The sequence below is a fragment of the Hemitrygon akajei genome, chromosome 5, assembly GCF_048418815.1.
Source record: "Hemitrygon akajei chromosome 5, sHemAka1.3, whole genome shotgun sequence".
In the NCBI taxonomy this organism is placed as follows: Eukaryota; Metazoa; Chordata; class Chondrichthyes; order Myliobatiformes; family Dasyatidae; genus Hemitrygon; species Hemitrygon akajei.
In genome coordinates this window covers 72,282,707-72,301,408 of record NC_133128.1, presented here as the reverse complement: position 1 = coordinate 72,301,408, position 18,702 = coordinate 72,282,707, and the positions used below count along the sequence as shown (strand labels likewise).

At 41.1% G+C, this 18,702-nt stretch overlaps 1 protein-coding gene across 9 annotated transcripts in view; it reads left to right on the top strand.

Moving 5' to 3' along the window:
- cnksr2a (connector enhancer of kinase suppressor of Ras 2a) overlaps nt 1–18,702 on the top strand; it is a 560,907-nt gene that overhangs the window by 152,281 nt on the left and 389,924 nt on the right. For all 9 annotated transcript variants that reach the window (XM_073045761.1, XM_073045760.1, XM_073045758.1 and 6 more), the window contains exons 3-4: nt 3,042–3,244; nt 16,271–16,358. In XM_073045761.1, coding sequence (XP_072901862.1) covers nt 3,042–3,244; nt 16,271–16,358 — 291 coding nt within the window. The remainder of the gene's footprint in view (nt 1–3,041; nt 3,245–16,270; nt 16,359–18,702) is intronic.

The window sequence follows — 18,702 nt, the reverse complement described above, 5'->3', positions numbered from 1 at the left end:
TGGGTGATGGGGTTCCTTAATAATGGACGATGCCTTTCTAAGGCATCATTCCTTGAAGGTATCTTGGACACTATGGATGCTAGTACCCAAGATAGAGCTGACTAATTTTACAACTTTCTGTAGCTTCTTTCAATTCTGTGCAGTATGTACCCACCCCCCACCCCCCATACCTGACAGTGATGCAGCCTGTCAGAATGCTCTCCACGGTACATCTGTAGAAGTTTTCAAGTATCTTAGGTGACAATCCAAATTTCCTCAAAATTCTAATGAAATGTAGCTACTGTGTTGTCCTTTTTATAGCTGCATCAATATGTTGGGACCTGGATAGAACCTCAGAGACCTTGACACAAAGGAGCTTGAAATTGCTCACTCTCTCCACTTCTGATCCCTCGTCCTACCCATTCTGAAGTCCAGAATCAGCTCTGTGATCTTACTGATGTTAAGTGGAAGGTTGTGGCTGCGACACCACTCCACTAGCCGATATACCTTGCTCTTGTATGCCCTCTCATCTCCATCTGATATTCTGCCAACAATGGCTGTATCATCAGCAAATTTATAGATGGTGGTTGAGCTGTGCCTAGCCACGCAGTCATGAGTATAGTAGTGGGCTAAGCACACACCCCTGAGGTGTGCCAGTGTTGATCATCAGCGAGGAGGAGATGTTATCAGCAATCCGCACAGATTGTGGTCATCTGGTTAGGAAGTCGAGGATGCAATTCCAGAGGGAAGTACAGAGGTTCTGTAGCTTATTGGTCAGGACTGTAGGAAAGATGGTGTTAAACGTTCAGCTATTGTCAGTGAACAACATCTTACATAGGTGTTTGTATTGCCCATGTTTTCTAAGGCCATGTGAAAATGCACATGGGTGGCCTGGTTGCTTTTTATTTCATTGATGAGGCATCCCCCATGTATATGTAATCATTCCTCCCCAGTAAATGGAAGAAAGATTTCCCAACATCAACCAGGATGGATAAACTATCATTTAATTTTTCACTCATCGCTTGCAGCTACATAAATACACTTTGCGGCCACTTTATTTGCACCACCTGTATCTAATACAGAGTGTATCTTTGTGGCCTACTGCTTCTGTAGCCCACCCCCCTTCAAAACTCTTCTGCACACCACCACTGTATCACACAGTTACTTGAGTCATTGTCCTTCCTGTCAACTTGAACCAGTCCAGCCATCTTCCTCTGTCTGTCTCATTGACAAAGCATTTTCGCCCATAGAATTGGCACTCAGTGGATTTTTTTTTTGTTTTTCACACCATTTTTGGTAAACTTTAGAGACAGTTGTTCATGGAAATCCCAGGAGGTCAGCAGTCTCTGAGATATTCAAACCACCCTGTCTTGCACCAACAATTGTTCCACGGTCGAAGTCACTCGGATCACATTTCCTCCCAAATCTGTTGTTTGGTCTGAACAACAACTGAACCTCTTGACCATGTCTGCATGCTTTATGCATTGAGCTGCTGCCACATGAGCTGATTAGACATTTGCATTAACGGGCAGGCATTCAGCTACAAAGTAGCCACTGAGTGTATAGCTGCTAGATGTTTAGATAAAAAGTAGCAGACTCAGATATACAAAATGAAAATTGTAAGTTCTGACAATGGTATGAATGTTGTAAACTGCCCCAGATCCACACAGTGGAAAGAAAATCAAACATGTACTTAAGCAAGAAAAGTCTGATCTTTTAATATAGTAATATTCTGACATCTTATTCATCTCAATATGAGCTACAGGCAAGAATAAAAATTAGACAGCTTCCTGATTTGATGAGCAATTCATACTTCAGGTTTCCAGGAACAAGCAGGCAGTTCCTTGCATGGGCTCATTATCCAGTAGGGAAACTTAATCAACCCTGATCAAAGTTAATCCTTTTTTTTTGACTCTTCAACTTAATCGTTTATTGCAGTTCTAAGTCTGACAGTTGACCCTAATTGTTACTTAGAGTGGAAAATGTAAAGTGCACAGGATACAGAATTGTCAATGTGATCATTGCATCATTACACACCATTACGGAAATTACTGGCTATATGAATTTTCAGCAAAAAGATTGAGAATAAAAAGGTGAATAATATCACCTGTAATTTCACCTGTTATGACTGCTGTCACTTCCAAATTAATTCCTTGGAAAATGGTTTCATTGGAGAACGAGATTTCATGGGAGCTTTGCTATTTTTGATGAACAGATTTGAAGTTTGAAGAACATGTAGTCCAAACTACTTGGTGTTTGATGTACCTTGGTACAAATACTGAGTATTAACTGCAGTTTCAACACTTAGCGGAGGCATTATACATGTATCTGTTTGTAAAATCTAGTATTATTTTACAAGTGAGGTTAAGAAAACAATGGTCTTGAGGGTTCTCTTATTGCTGTTTATACTGTCCCACACAATGAAATTGTATGTTACATTAAACAGACATGTTTTTAATTTACATAATTTGTGAGGAAAATATCAAATGGCACAAAATAGAGGGTGTAGTGGATTGCTTTTCGTTGAAAGTGTAATATAAATGTGTTTTGTTGCCTGGGGTAAGTACATTTATTCTAGTAGAGAAAGAGAGGAGAAAAGTAACTTAATATCCCAAATCACTTCAAAAAATGGGTATTTATTGCTACAAACAAAGCTGCATTGGATGTGGTTCACAATACTACACTATATTGATCCTTTGACATAAGTTGGGATTTTTGGGGAGGCAAATCATAAATGAAATTCCTGCTTTATAAATTTGGTTTAATAGGTGGATTGTGGAAAGAGTAAAAATAGGATTAATGTCAAGTTAGTATAGATAGGTTGTTGATGACTAGCATAATCTTGATGGTCCAAATGGCCTATTATTGTGTAATATTTCACTTTGACTCTTCATGAGAACTCTAGTCACCCTGAACAAACAAGGTGATATTTTGTTGCTACGCTCACTGCAATATTATGCTTGAATAATACAGGCAAAACATTTTCTGAAATAATTGAACCATTCTTAATTGTCAGGAAGTGACAAATTTATGTACAAAATGCTTTTGTTTTTTTTTTTCAGAACTATGGGCTTGAAACAGAGAACCTTAAAACACTATCTCACAAACTGAATGCATCTGCCAAAAATCTTCAGAATTTTATAACTGGTCGAAGGAGGAGCGGACACTATGATGGAAGGTCCTCCAGGAGGTTACCTAATGATTTCCTGACATCAGTGGTGGATCTTATAGGTGCAGCTAAAAGCTTACTGGCATGGCTGGACAGGTAATTCTTTGAATAGGACCCTTTTTACACTTGGGTGGAAAGACCAAAAATCTGGATGACAGAGAACATGATTATTCTGGAATTATTGAAAGTATAAGTTTCTTTGATACTTAAACATTGCTTATCTCCAATTTCTTACAAGCAGCATTTTTGTCTTTCATTTCATTATTTCGGAGCTTCAGAGGTCCAACAAAACCTATTTAAAGGAGTGGACTCTCAATAAATAATACCTTTAAAAGGGCAAAGTCCTGAGCTATCAAAATGTTTGATCCCAAGATCTTGTTGGGGGAATGTGCTTACAAGGACTTTATGGGAGATTCTTCTGCCTAGATATTGCTTCCTTCAACTCATTGAGCCAAGTCATGCTGCCTGTGGCAGCTGGTCCTGAAGGTAACTTATGGCTTTCAGCGCTCCCAGGTAAATCCCGGATTTGTGTCGGCCCACTGTGAGTCCGGTTCGTACTGAGTGACAGGTGGCGACACATCTGTCGCTCTGCTCCATCATTGCACTCTATTGGCAGAGCCCAGGCATGCTGGGATTCCCCGGCATCCGATGGGGAAATCCATCTCTGGTATGACAGTGGTCAGACCTGACGTATGATCTGAGATCACATTCACTTCAGTGCGGGGGGGTGGGGTGGTTCCTATCCTGGAACCTAGGAGAAACAAGATAAGTCATTTGTTTTGGGGGCATTTTGACATTTTATTTTTTTTTCACCTTTTTTTAATTGTGTTATGAACTTTATTTTAGAAGTTTTTTTGGTTAACTTTAACTTTTAAACTTTTTATTGCTATTGTAAATGTCCTGGAACATCAGATTTAAGTATGATTATGAGGTTGCATGTCTTCCATTTTAAATTTAATCTTGCTGTCTGGAATCCAGGTGTTAAAACAGAGCAATAGAAGGAAATCCACTTGGGAAATGTATTTACACAACCTGCTAGATGCAGTTCACGTGTCACCACTGCTCTAAATGCTTCCGTGCAAGTAACTATAATAATCCATACCTATCCTTCCCTCTGCTAAGGTCCATAAATGCAGCCTTGGATTTCTCAATATTCCCCATTCTTTGCTCCTTCAAAACCAGCCCATTCAATCAGACTGTACTCTTCCCCCTGAGGTCTCTGATCTCTCCCAGGAGACTTGCAATCTGCCCTTCCCTCATTGGCTCTTCAGACACTTCCCTGTGTGTGTTGCAATCTCCCAGTCACTGATGTCTCTTGTCACCTTCCCCAGGTGTCTTACCTCGATTTCTTGTCTCTAAAGCTAAAGATGTTTTGGCACAGTGTAGATCTCATTTGGAAGGTGGTACTGAACAGTATAGACCATCTTGCTGAAACATGCAAACTGCTACTGATCTCATCACGTGGCCTTTCCAATACCTTCTTTTCTCCTCAATATCTGGTGACTAAGGCTTACCTGGACACAGTCTAGCTTCCCTCAGGATGTTACTCCCCATATCCATGAACCAGTCAAAAACATTAAAGAGGACATGCTGTAAAACTGAACGGGGTTTTAGGGAAGCCTCTTCTGGACTTCTTACATGCAAATTTGAATTGAATTGACTTTATTACTTACATCCTTCATATATATGAGTAAGATTCTTTAAGTTACTTCTCCATCTTAAAGTGGCATGTGCAATTTATAGTAATTTATAATAAATAGTATGTATAACAGGACAGCCAATAAAGCATAGAAATACAGTTGTGTCAGCATGGGTTAATCAGTCTGATGGCCTGGTGGAAGAAGCTGTCCTGGAGCCTGTTGGTCCTGGCTTCATTTCCCGTACCATTTCCCGGATGGTAGCAGCTGGAACAGTTTGTTGTTGGTGTGACTCCGGTCCCCAATGATCCTTCAGGCCTTTTTTACACACCTGTCTCTGTAAATACCCTGAATAGTGGGAAGTTCACATCTACAGATGTGCTGGGCTGTCCGCACCACTCTCTGCAGAGTTCTGCGATTAAGGAAAATGCATTTGCCATACCAGGCAGTGATGCAGCCAGTCAGGATGCTCTCAATTGTGCCCCTATAGATTTGGGGGCACATACCAAAATTCTTTAACTGTCTGAGGTGAAAGAGGTGTTCTTGTGCCTTTTTCATCACAAAGCCAGTATGTACAGACCATGTGAGATCCTCGGTGATGTTTATACCATTGTTCACACTTCCTGTCTTCAGGGTGGAATGTTGTAACATTTAAGACAAGGTAATGCTGGGGATATTAATCATCTTTCTGAAAACAAAGGAAGGGGGTTCTTTTGTTAATGTATATTAATGATTATAAAGTACAAGGACAGCAAAAAAGACAAATGTATAAACATCTTGGTGAGCATGACGGTGGAGGACTGGCAAATTTGACTTCATAAAACTTGCCCTTTCTTAACTCGATGATTCAGAGTTTTGAAAATACTGTACCGTGTCTCTGGCTAGAAGATGAGACATAGGCTGGCTCATATATGCACAGACTGAGGTTGGGTGGGACTTCAACTAGAGGTCATTGGTTAAGGGTGAAAGGTGAAAAACTTACATGGAACATGAGGGGAAACTTCTTCGCTCAGAGGGCCATGAGAGCATGTAATAAGCTGCCAGTGCAAATGGTGCATGGGGAACTCCATTTCAATGTTTAGGAGAAGTTTGGGTAGGTGCGTAGATGGGAGTGGTTAGGAGGGATGTGGTCTTGGTACAGGTCGATGGGAGTAGGCGATTTAAATGGTTTGGCGCAGACTAGTTGGGCCAAGGGGCCTGTTTCGGTGCTGTACTTTTCTATAACTCTCTGTCATATCATCATCATCATCATCATCATCATCATCATCAGAGATCACTCGTAGTCGGGTATGATTCTTCTCCTGGTGGTTGATCTGGTCACTTGTGGGTCTTGGGATAACTGAAGAGGTCAATCCATGATCCACAATTCCTATTTCAGTGTTGGCAGGTGCAGGTCATTGAGGTATTGGTGGATGGAGATGGTTGGGCCTTTCCCAGGCTCAGACTCAGTGGCATGGTGGAGGTATTCTTCGAGCTGTGCACTCCCCCCATAGACAGTCCTTCTCCAGCTTCTCCTATCCTGTGTGTGCACACATATGGAATCGAATAAATGATCTTTGTCATCTTGTTATTTCTGAGTCAATGTTGGTTTTTCCATATTATATCAATACTGAACCACAGATCAGGGTTTCAAATAAAGATCAGATGTCGCCACAAAGTCATCACTAACACGTCTCAAAATGAATGAGGCACGTATTCATCTTACAGTTGACTGTCTGGAGCGGACATCTACTGTCAGATATGAAGGAGTCTTTAAGCTGGTGATTGTTCAGCTGTATAATATATTTCTTAACCTGCTAATTATTCAGCGATATCTCGTGATTCTGGGCCACCCAAGAATTTGCTGGAGTTCAGATACACTAGACAGAATTCCACTACGTTCTTTTGTACAGAGCTCCATGTGACGGAATTGCTGGGATATATATATTACACCCCCCCCCCCCCCGCCTCCATGGGGCTCATATGCAAACAGCTCGACAGCTAACTCGGCTAACAGCCACATGACTCAGTGGTGAGAAGGCCTCCTTTCATAAATGATACATGTCTAGGGATGGTTGATGCACCATCAATAACTCACTCTGAGACATAAGAAGCGAGGTATCGGCTTTTATTGACTGGAAGAATGAACAACACTACATCCTGGAGAATGAGGCCGGGCATCAGGCCTCAATCGCCTTTATACAGGGGTCTGTGGGAGGAGCCACAGAAGCAGTCAGCAGGGGTCTGTGGGAGGAGCCACAGGAGCAGTCCAGACAGGTATATGTAGTTCACCACAATGGTATGATTCAGGGTTCAACAAAACAGGAATGTTGTGATTTTCAGATTAAAGAAACCTCGATTTGAGTGGATTCTATGTAAGTACTGCCCATACATAATTGTCGGTCAGCAAGAAATAACAGATCGTACACCACATAAAATTATAATTTCAGCTTTATCAAACAGTTATTAAGAGAAAGAAAAGAAAGAAACAAAAATAAATAAAAGGGCCCATCACAGTTAAACCAGTCTAAATGTGCACATAACCATTGGAAGTCGTCTCTTCCAAAGCTTGGTATAACCATTAGTCATGGCGCCAAGCCCATGATCTGCATGAAAGCCCTTGCCACAGTCTGAACTTCCCTTGAAGTCCATCTTGGCCAGACTGGCTCTCTCTCAGGAGTATGGGCCCTCCTCCCTGCACAAAACACTTCTTACAACGGGGACTCTCCTTCCTATGGGCTTCTGTGGCATCTTCCCTTCTGTCCTGCTCCACAGATCCCAGCAAAATATACCCCAAATCAGACTGCTGTATGTCACAAGTCTCTCTAGAGCTTTTGCCAGATCCCACTGCCTTGATTGGCTGACACAAACATCCCGAAGTTGAACAGCAGGAAACTAAAACATACTACCAGCAGGACACCCTGCTTTTGCAGAAAACGGCTAAAATGGATTGCAGTGGAAATCATAACGAGGGCATTACATAATATACACAGAAGCCCGTGTTTATCTTGATGACACCTACACAAAACTATAAAGTACCGGTGAAGCCTGTGAACGTTAGTGAGCTGCGACACGGAAGCAGATCAACATGTTGGCCTGATTTCCACAGAGCTTACATTTATCTGGACCACTCTGTGGGAGTACAATACATCTGTCTCTTTCCACACATGTCCTTCGTTAAAGCTTACTTTATGAATCCCAACACCTCTTCGATGCTTCTGAGTATTTGTCTGGCCAACGCATTCCCGCCTTCTCCCAAGTCTACTGCTTTCCCATCCAATCTCTTCCCATACCATGATCCACTGGTCTCTCATCTTCCAGTATCATCTCCTATGATTGCCCCTTACTGTAAAATCTTAACTCCATGTCCCTCAGCTTTCTAACCCCACCGATCTCTTTGTGCTGCATTTCTCCACCTGAATTCACCAAACATGCACGTATCTGTAATCTACTCCTAAAAACATCTTCCCTGTGATTGTCAGTCTCCACCGTCGTGCAAGTTCAGAGATGAAAGGCCTTTGTGGGAACCTTCTTGGGCAAAGCCTGTGTTAACACACACATTGTCTTGGATTTTGCATGGATGAAACCATCACTGGTAGCCATCTGGAGTTAACAGAAGCTATTGTTTGATGGAGCTCTAAATACTGCAGGTACTCTTCTGCACTTTGATAATATTCTTTAATGCCACCTTTGTCTGCTGCTGTCATCCACTTGAGGTGTTGTCCTCTTCTCAATTGACTTTCCTGTTTAGTTCTGCTTTCAGCTACCTCACTTAAATTCTTCTTAAATGGTTTCTATAAGCCCTTTATTGTGCTAATTTTCTTGCACCCTGTTCTTTGGATATTGGGGCCACAAAATACTTCCAAGTATTAAGTGTCATTCTTGCATTTTTGAAATGCTGACAGTAGACTTTAGAATCCAGTCTTAGAGATGCACATTAGTCCCAGTTAAAGGATTGTTGCTTGTCAGGCCAGTAGCTGTATTATGCTACCACAGTAAATGTCACAGTGATGAAGCTGCAGTTTTCATGCATTCCCTACCACTTTGGGAAGTGCTTGGTTGAATTTTGAGAGTGGCAAGACTCAACCCAGAGATGGTCACAATCTCCCAACTCAACCTATAAGTGATTTTCAGCCGCAGGGCTCTGTGAGCTAATTTTCTGGCCAGCATTTCAATCTTTATGAGAGTCCAGAAGTGTGGCTTGTTAAAATACTGTAAGTGACTAACAATTCCATTAAGGAACTTAGGGAAACCTCTTCAGCCAAAGTTGCTAAAATGTGGAACTCCTCACAGGCAGTGGTTGGTGTGGATAACACCCATGCACATATGGGGATTCAAACATAAAGTGCTGGGAACAAGCTCTCAATGGGTCAGGCAGCATCGGAGGAAGGAGAAATAGAGTTAATATTTCAGGTTGAAGACCTTTATTAATACGCAGTGGGGGGGGAAAAGACCGATATTAATACCCAACAGGCTCTCCGGACTCTGGATTCAAACATTATGTGGATTTTCTGGTGTAATCTGTTTTGTCATGTGCTTTTGTGATATCGGTTTCTAAATGACAATAAACCAAAATTCAATTCAATTCAATTCAATTTATCAGAACTTTGCACTGAAATGGAAAGTTGATAAAGATATGGGGAGGAAAATGAAGATAGAAGTGCTCGCAGGGTTAGAGAAGAACTGCGTAGGCCAAGACTGAAACAGCGCTGGAAACGTGTACCCAGACTATGAAAACTGTCCTTGTATTGTTCAAGAAGGCTTGCCCTTGCTGGTTTGCAGATGAATTATCTTGAGCTCCACAACAGTCCTAAGCTACTTGCCAATTTAACAACAAATGTTAACTAGAGGCTCTAAGCCTGCAATAAATATAAATGAAGTTGTTTATTCATGAGACAACTGTAAGGTGCCCAGTAGCCACTGTTTTTAAAGTCATGGAACTGGTTGGGCTACATGCACTTTTCAGAATGTTTGCCAGGCACCAGAATGAAGAAAACAATAAAATCTGCAGATGCTGGAAATCCAAGCAACGTACACAAAAAGTGCTGCAGGAACCCAGCAAACCAGGTAGCATCTATGGAAACATTAACGCTTTGGGCCGAGACCCTTCATCAGGACTGGAGAGAAAAAAAGAGAAGTTAGAGCAAAAAGGTGGGTGGAAGGGAGGAAGAAGTACAAAGTGGTAGGTGATTGGTGAAACTGGGAGAGGGGGAGGGGTGAAGTAAAGATCTGGGAAGCTGATAGGTGAAAGAGATACAGGGCTGGAGAAAGAGGAGCCTGATAGGAGAGGACAGAAGGCCATGGAAGAAAGGGAAGGGGAGGAGCACCAGTGGGAGGTGATGGGAAGGTAAGGTGATGAGGTGAGAGAGGGAAACAGGTAGGGGAATGGTGAAGGATTGGGGGCAATTACCAGAAGTTCAAGAAATCGATGTTCATACCAGATTGGAGGCTACCGAGCTGGAATATAAGGTGTTGATGTCCAACCTGAATGCCTGAATGCAGCCTCACCATAGCAGTAGAGGAGACCATAGATTGACATGTCAGAATGGGACTAGGAAGTAGCATTGAAATGGGTGGCCACCAGGAGATCCCTCCTTTTCTGGTGGACTCCTTAGGAACCTTCGTAGCTGCTTGGCAAAGCCGTCTCCCAATCTACGTTTGGTCTCACAGGAGGCCACACCAGGAGCACCGGATACAATAGATGACCTCGGTAGACTCACAGGTGAAGAGTCACCTCACCTGAAAGGACTGTTTGGGGCCCTGAATTGCAGTGAGGGAAGAGTGTAGCACTTGTTCCACTTAAAAGGATAAGTACCAGGAGGGAGATCAGTGGGGAAAATGAGTGGGCAAGGGAGTTGTATAGGGAGTGATCCCTACAGAAAGCGGAGGGACAGGAAGGGAAAGATGTGCGTGGTGATGGGGGATTCCGTTGGAGATGGTGGAAGTTTCAGAGGATTATGTACTGGACATGGAGGTTACTGAGGTGGTAGGTGAAGGCAAGAGGATCTCTATCCCTGGTGGTACGGCAGGAGGATGGGGTGAAGGCAGACTTGTGCAAAATGGATGAGATGCAGTTGAGGTCAGCATTGATGGTGGGGGAAGGAAAGCCCCTTTCTTTGAAGGAGGAGGACATCTCATTAGTTCTGGAATGAAATGCCTCATCCTGAGAGCATATCAGAATCAGAAACAGAATCAGACTTTAATCGCCAAGTACCTGTGCACATACAAGGAATTTACTTCTGGCAGATGTTGTCTCTCTGCTCATAACAATAATAATGATAAATATAAATGAAAATATAGATTATACATACAGGTAGTGCAATCCAAGTAATAGTTAGCCGACAGTTAACTGGCAGTTAACTGTTCAGCAAAGTGACCGTGCAAAGTGCAGTGGACTAGGAAGAACTGAGTGAAGGGGGTGGCATTTTTACAAGTGACAGGGTGGGAAGAGGTATAGTCCAGGTGGCTGTGAGAATCAGTGGGTCTGTAGAAGATATCTGTAGATAAGCTGTCTCCAGAGTTAGACATGGAGAAATTGAGAAAGTGAGGAAAGTACTGGAAATGGACCAGGTAAATTTGAGGGTAGGGTGGAAGTTGGAGACTCCCACTTAGAGTCACCCACCCACTCCCAAATTTCATCATACAGAAAGGACAAGGACAGCTTCTCTACTGGTTAGCTGACAGATATGTTAGAATTGCTTTTGATGTCACAGCTCCTGACATAATGATGGTTAAATTTGCCAAAATAAAAGAAATTATGGATTAATTACTATTCAAACACCTGGGCAATACTATTAGAATTTTTTTTTGCTGATAGTTTGCGGTTTTACATTTTCCTGTTTTCATTATCACTCAATATTTGTGAATTAGTTCTTTTAACCTTCTATTGACCTTTCTGTGATGGATAAACATTTGAGGGAAGGTTGCGGTACAAGCAATGAGGTGACCATAGCTGTCATAGGTAAGTGTTGTGGTATTGATTTAGGTGGACAGAGTAAAAGTATAACACTATCGATGAATGAATATCAAGTAAATGAAATGTGAGAGATTAACCAATTGATTGGTTTCATTGATTAGATGATGACTGCAATTTTCACATGCTATTTTGGCTAGCATATAATAAAATAATATGTACTGGTTATATAAATGGATTCAATTATTGGCATGTCTTGTGTATGAGGAACATGTCTTCCAAAAGGATAATAGTTCCTTAAATATTGTTTATGAAACAGCAATATGCTGTATAATTGTACATCTTCAGTCATACTCGTGTTTGTAATCTTCCTGAAATCCAAGTCTTTTTATGTGTAAGTCTTAGCTGTTCTTTTCCATTATAAATAGCTTATGTTGCATTTCACAAATACATTTGTTCAATAAAATGTAGTTATATGAGAGTGAAAACCTTCAAGTTATCTGGATGCAAGTAAAGGGGGAGGGAAATAGGTATCTTTTGATTGAGAGCTTTCAATTCTGCTCTGATCTCATTAACTTCATTTCCTTGCTCACCTCACCCCCCCCCCCCCACCCATATCTGGAGTGATATTTTCTCTTTAATCTGAATAAGCATGAACTCTTCAATAGTTTAGAAAGTTAGTTTTGAAATATTACTGAATAACCAAAGGAAGTAGTTCGATGATGCGTGAAAACACTTACTAAATGAATATGCAATACTGATTGATCTGTTTGAATGTTTGCACTGAAGTACTGATTTGGGTGCTTGGCACTAATGACATTTTACCCTCGTCATGCAAAGATCACAAAATTGCTTAATACTGGGTGTGCTACAGTGCTGATGTAGCAAACTTATTTTAACCAATTTTCAACCACATAGTTCTGCTTCAATTTGTGTAGATTTGGGCTAAGTGTGTCCAGTCGGAAGATTGGAGACATCGGCTGAGCATTTGATGCTCATGAAGCATCAGGGCACACTAACGTGGTTCACGCTCAGGAGAGGCACAAGAGACTTCAGATGCTAGGGATCTGGAGCAGCTCACAAAAGTGCTGGAAGAACTCTATAGGTCAGGCAGCATCTGTGGAGGGAAATGGACAGTCAATGTCTCGGGTCAAGACTGACTAGGATAAGAAAAGGAGACAGATAGTATAAAATGATGGAGGGAAGTGTGGAACAAGAGCTGGGAGGTGATAGGTGGAAGTGACAATGGGCCAAAGAGCCAAAGGGCACTTTGTCACTTCCACCTATCATCTCCCAGCTTCTTGCATCATTCTCTCTGTGCTCCCTCCCTCATTGGCCTATCATCTCCTCTCACCTGGATTCACCAATCACCTGCCAGTTCTTGCTCTACTCCTTCCCTCTACCTTTTTAACTGTTTATCTCACCTCTAGGTGCAGGGTCTCGAACCAAAGTGTCCCTTCATAGATGCTGCATGACACACTGAGTTCCTCTGACGCCTTTGTATGTTGTTCATACCCAGAGGTGCCTGGGGTCCAGTTTTGTGATTAGTGGGATTTTGTTTGGGAATGGCTGTCAAACCAGGTTGTTCTGGCACCAATACAATATGTGCAATGCAGCTTCGAGTCTCTGATGTAAGCATATAGTGGACAAGTGCCCAAAATTGTCCAGATATGCACAAATAGGAACAGGCCTTGTTTCGCTGTTGTCTCTTTGTTGTATGATGCATTTTGTGTTCTTCTGCTGAGCATTGTGGACATGCTATATTGACACCGGAATATGTAGCAACACTTGCGGGCTGCCCTCAGCACATCCTCATGCATGTCGGTTGTTAATGCAAAGACACACTTCTCAGTATATTTTAATATACAAACGTGTATATGTGATCAAAGATTTATATCTGATCTGTTCTAAGGTAGACTTTTGACACAATTTTCTTGAAGCACTGTATCTTCACAATCCAGTTGTAAGGAGAAGCATCAGGTGCAGCCCAAACTGCCAAAGGTTTTGTGACCAACTGCATGCATGCTGGCAGACAAGTTACTGGCACGTCAACTGCATAATGATTGACCTAGTGAGGATGGCCTCAACTGGCATTTGATTTTACAGCTCATTTTGGTTACAGGAAGCTTTTAAGCATAAAATATCTAGGGAAAATTCCCTCTCTTTCAACATTCAACTCCCTCACCACACCCTTCCCCCATTAAAGCTTGAATCATGCTAAATTTTATTACAAATGATTTCTCCCTAATTCATGGCATTATGCATGTAATTATATTATTTACTCTTTGGGCAATATCTAAATACATTTCTAAAATACATCTAAATCTTCCAGTCTGTAAAGTTATTGAAATATCTTATTTCTCCTTTTGGTTAGCTGTCTTAATTTAAATGAAAGGAGTCTTGAATAATCACCACTTTGTTATACTGGGCAGAGTCCTTTATACATTGTGTTTCTCTGAAAGGGACAACTTCCATTATCTCATACTGTTGAGCAGATTTTGAATCAAGAGTGCCTATTCATTTTTGGTAAAGCTGTTCACAGGGTAACCAAATCTACTTTCAGCAACTGATGACTATTCCCTCAGCCAAAGTTGCAGGCACATTTCTGCTTTGTTGTGAAGAGATTTAATCCATGAAATAAATATTGGATAGTTTGTTAGTAGACTGCCATGTCATCCTTTTGCATAGGAGCGTGTGTAAAATTTAATGTTTAGTTCTTCTTCAAGTTCTCATTCAAAATGAAACCAAGCACACCTACATGTCATTCTCTATTATGCGCCAAAGATCATAAAAAGTAAAGTATTACACAACCTTTCATTTGTATTGCATTTTTAATGCAATATAAACATTCCAATGAGCATCAAAAGGGTGGTAACACAGAGAAAGCTGACGCAGAAAAAGCCACATAATAAGAATATAGGACAGATGACCCAATGCTAAGGTACAGGATTGGCCTTTCAGGTTGTATTAAAAGAGGAAAGAGAAATTCATGCCATTGCAACCATTTCAATGCCGAGTTTTTAAGAGGATGCAACTGTGGAGGAGCTCCGACAGCAGTTTCTGGACTTCGTTGTTCAGCTGTGCATGTGTAGATGCCAGACATTACTGTGAGGTTATTCCCACAGCACTCATATAGCTATAAGCCTCACCATTATTAATGCAGAGACTTCCAGGATACAGGCATTATTGAGGTGCCCGTGGAACTATGATAAACATTAAATTTTAGATGTAGGACTGTCTGACGACAATGTCTTGGGAAATATAATGATAGATTTACTTTGCGATACTAGTGAACATCCGGTAATCTGGGATTCAATTTTTTGGGAATCTGGTTTGCTCATTAGGCTGGAATGTGAGCAGGACATGTGGCCAGAGCTTTGAGTCTGGAACACCACTGGCTTTGGGATCTGGATTGTGGGCACGGTGTTTAGCTGGAACAGGGGTGGGGTCCAAAACTGCAGGAGTCAGGAATGTGTGTCGGCTTGCAGCCAAATCTAGAGCCTGGAGACCCACTCCCCGAAAGTTTACTGAGCTCACTGTAAGATTTCTTATATCATTGTTAAACCAAAGATGAACTAGGAAAGTGTTTGGGTATTAATAGACTTACATCCAGTGGTTCAGAAACTCTGCTCTTCTGGCACTAATGAAGTCCCAAGGGTGTAATGTTATCGGTGTTTCTATGAACTCTCTTTCTGTGAAACTACCGGTAGTTGACAAGTTTCCTCCTGGATTGCCTTCTTGTTGCTCTTTATGTTCCTTGATCTCCCCCTGTTTTAACTTTATTAACATATTAAATGCAACCTTATGAACACAGTTTGGACCACTAGTTCAGCTGGGTCATCAATCAGAGGATTCTTTATATAACAACCAGCTCCATGAAATACAGCAAGGATTCTCTATGAAGTGATGCAACTATCTTTTTCTTCGTGTCGGGTACAGTTTTTTATCCGTCAACATCTAAACATTATATTGATATTCCATTTACTGCTGGCTGTAGGATGTTGCTGTGTGGGGGGAAAAGCTGTCTGATTTGCTTTCTGCATTCAAAATAGCTTATCATGTGGGAAGCACTTGGAGACGTTGCTGAGGAGGAATGTGGCATAAATGGAAAGTATATTTTAACTGACCCTTTGCTGAGTTAAATGCTACCATTCAGCATTAGGGCTCTGTAAGGTCCAGCACCAGTTGACCATTCTACATGTTAAATCCTACACATGCAACCTAAAAAATGTGACAACTTTTGCATTTTATGGTTTGAATAAAATTGGAAAACATATTTATTCCAGTGAATCTTCCTCTTTTTCACTTAAAATAGGTCAGCTGTAGTTTATATTTTAACTAAAGATCTGTATTTTTAAATTGTACCATTTGAATTTACTGTTTCTTGCTACGTTTTTCAGAATGATAGGCTCACTGTTTAATCCTGTGTTCCGACTTGTATTGAAATTTTAATATGTTGATTGTCACTTTAGGCAAAGCCTAATTAATTCTATTATTGAGGTATTGGACTTTGTAAAATAGAGCTGCCTGACCTGCAGTTGTTTTTTGTTATGCATTACATTAATTATATTTACAACTTTACTTTTTTCCCAGATCTCCATTTGCTGCTGTGACAGACTATTCAGTTACTCGAAACAATGTCATTCAGCTCTGCCTGGAACTGACTACTATTGTACAACAAGTAAGGGAAACATAATCCTTTTGAGAAAGTCTGTTGCTTCTTTGTTTCTTCAATGAGCTCTAGTGTCAGTGATTATTTTTGCCATCTTTAGTTTGATTTGAAATGATCAATTTCTGCTGATTTGTGAACCAATAAATAATTAGGTTCAGTACCAACTTTCAAAACCATTATAGTGATAAATAGGCAGATGTGCTACATTAGGTACTTATATTGATGTATTGAACTCTGTAAGCCTTGTTTAATAAAAAGTCAACAGTTTTAAAATAAGCAAGAAGGGAATTATCTCGGTGGAAAAGTTGGAGTTGAAGGCAGAAAATGTATCTGGTTTAAAACAATTATGTGACTGATTTTATGCTGTCTATAAAGTTGTATTCCAATCAATAAAAATGGATTATCAATATTTTGCAGCTGAAGTTATAATCTCTGCAGAACTTTACAGTAAGGATAGGTATGGTCCTTGCTGGAGGGCTTTAAATTGGAGTAGGGCAAATTACGAGGGCATTAGGCAGGAATGAAGAAGCATTAATTAGGAACACCTTGCCTCTAGAGAATCTACATCAGAGGGTGGAGGGTGTTTAAAGATCAGTTGTACAAAGTACAGGAAAGGTATGTTCCTGTTAGAAGGAAGGACAGAGATGGAAAGAGAAGAGAACCTTGGACGTCCAGGGAGATGATGAATTTAGTGAAGAAGAAAAAGGAAAAGTATGTAAATCTTCAGAAGTTAGGATCTAACAAAGTACATGAGGAGCATAAAGAATCAAGAAAAGAACTAACGAAGGGAATAAGGAAAGCCAGGAGGGGCATGAGAAGTCCTTGGCAAGTAGGATTAAAGTGAAATTCCAAGGCATTTTATACATACATCAAGAGCAAGAGGGTAGGACCACTCAAGGATAAAGGGGGAAACATTTGTTTGGGTGCAGTGAATGTGAGTGTGGTACTTAATGTGACTTTACTTCAGTATTTACCAAGAAAAATGATATGGAGGACCAGAAGGTCTGTGCTGAGTATGTGTGTGTAATATGTAGTATGTGTTTTATATATATTTATATACAATAAAAAGGTGTTTGGAGGCCAAGGAGGAGGAAGTGTTGAGCCTCCTAATGAGTATTAAGGTGGATACGTCCCTAGGGCCTGATGGAATTTACCCCAGGTTATTGAAGGAGGCAAGAGACGAGATTGCTGGGCCCTTGACCAGTATCTTTGTGGCCTCTCTAGCCCCAAGCGAGGTCCTGGAGGACTGGAGAGTGTCTAATGTTGTACCTCTATTTAAGCAGGGACAAGGGAAAATCCTTGGGAGTACAGGACGGTGAGTCTTTTGTCTGTTGTAGGGAAACTGCTGGAGACTATTTTTAGGGATAGGATATATGAGCATTTGGAAACCCATGGCCTAATTAGGGAGAGCCAGCATGGCAGGTTGTGCCTTACCAACTTGACTGAGTTTTTGACAAGGTGATGAGAGAGGTTGATGAGGGTAGGGCAGTGGATGTTGTCTACATGGATTTTTATTAAGGCATTTGACAAAGTCCGTCATGGGAGGCTAATCCAGAAGATTAAGGTACATGGCGCCTATGGCGAATTGACATGTTTGGATTCTGAACTGGCTTGTACGTAGAAGACAGAGGATAGTGGTTGAAGGGTCTTGTTTGAGCTGGAGTTCTGCAGGGATCGGTGCTGTGATTTCTGCTGTTTGTGATCTATACAAATGACCTGGATGAAAATGTAAATGGGTGGTTTGTAAGTTTACAGATGATACCCAGATTGGTGGAGTTGTAGATAGTGTAGAAAAATGGCAAGGAATACAGCACGATATAGATCAGTTGCAGAAATGGGCAGAGAAATGGCAGATGGAGTTTAACCCAGATAAATGTCAAATTTTCCACCTTGGTAGGGCAAGATCTTTAACAGTGTTGCTGAGCAGAGATCCTGGGATCCAAGTTCATAGCTTTTTGAAAGCAGCTACACAGGTCGATAAGGTGATTAAGAAGGCTAATGGAATGCTTGCTTTTATTCGTCAAGGCATTGAGTTCAAAAGTCAAGAAGTTATGTTGAAACTTTATGAAACTCTGGATAGACTATATCTGGAATATTGCTCACAATTCTGGTTGCCCCACTATAGGAAGGGTGTTGAGGCTTTGGAGAGGGTTTAGAAATGGTTTACCAGGCTGCTGCCTGGTTTAGAGGGCATGTGCTATCATGAGAGGCAGGATAAACTCGGGTTGTTTTTTTTTTCTGGAATGCCAGAGGCCGAAAGGAGATCTGATGGAGGTTTATAAGATTATGAAAGGCATATATAGAGTGGACAGAGAGTATCAGTTTCCAGGGTTAAAAGGTCTAATATCAGAAG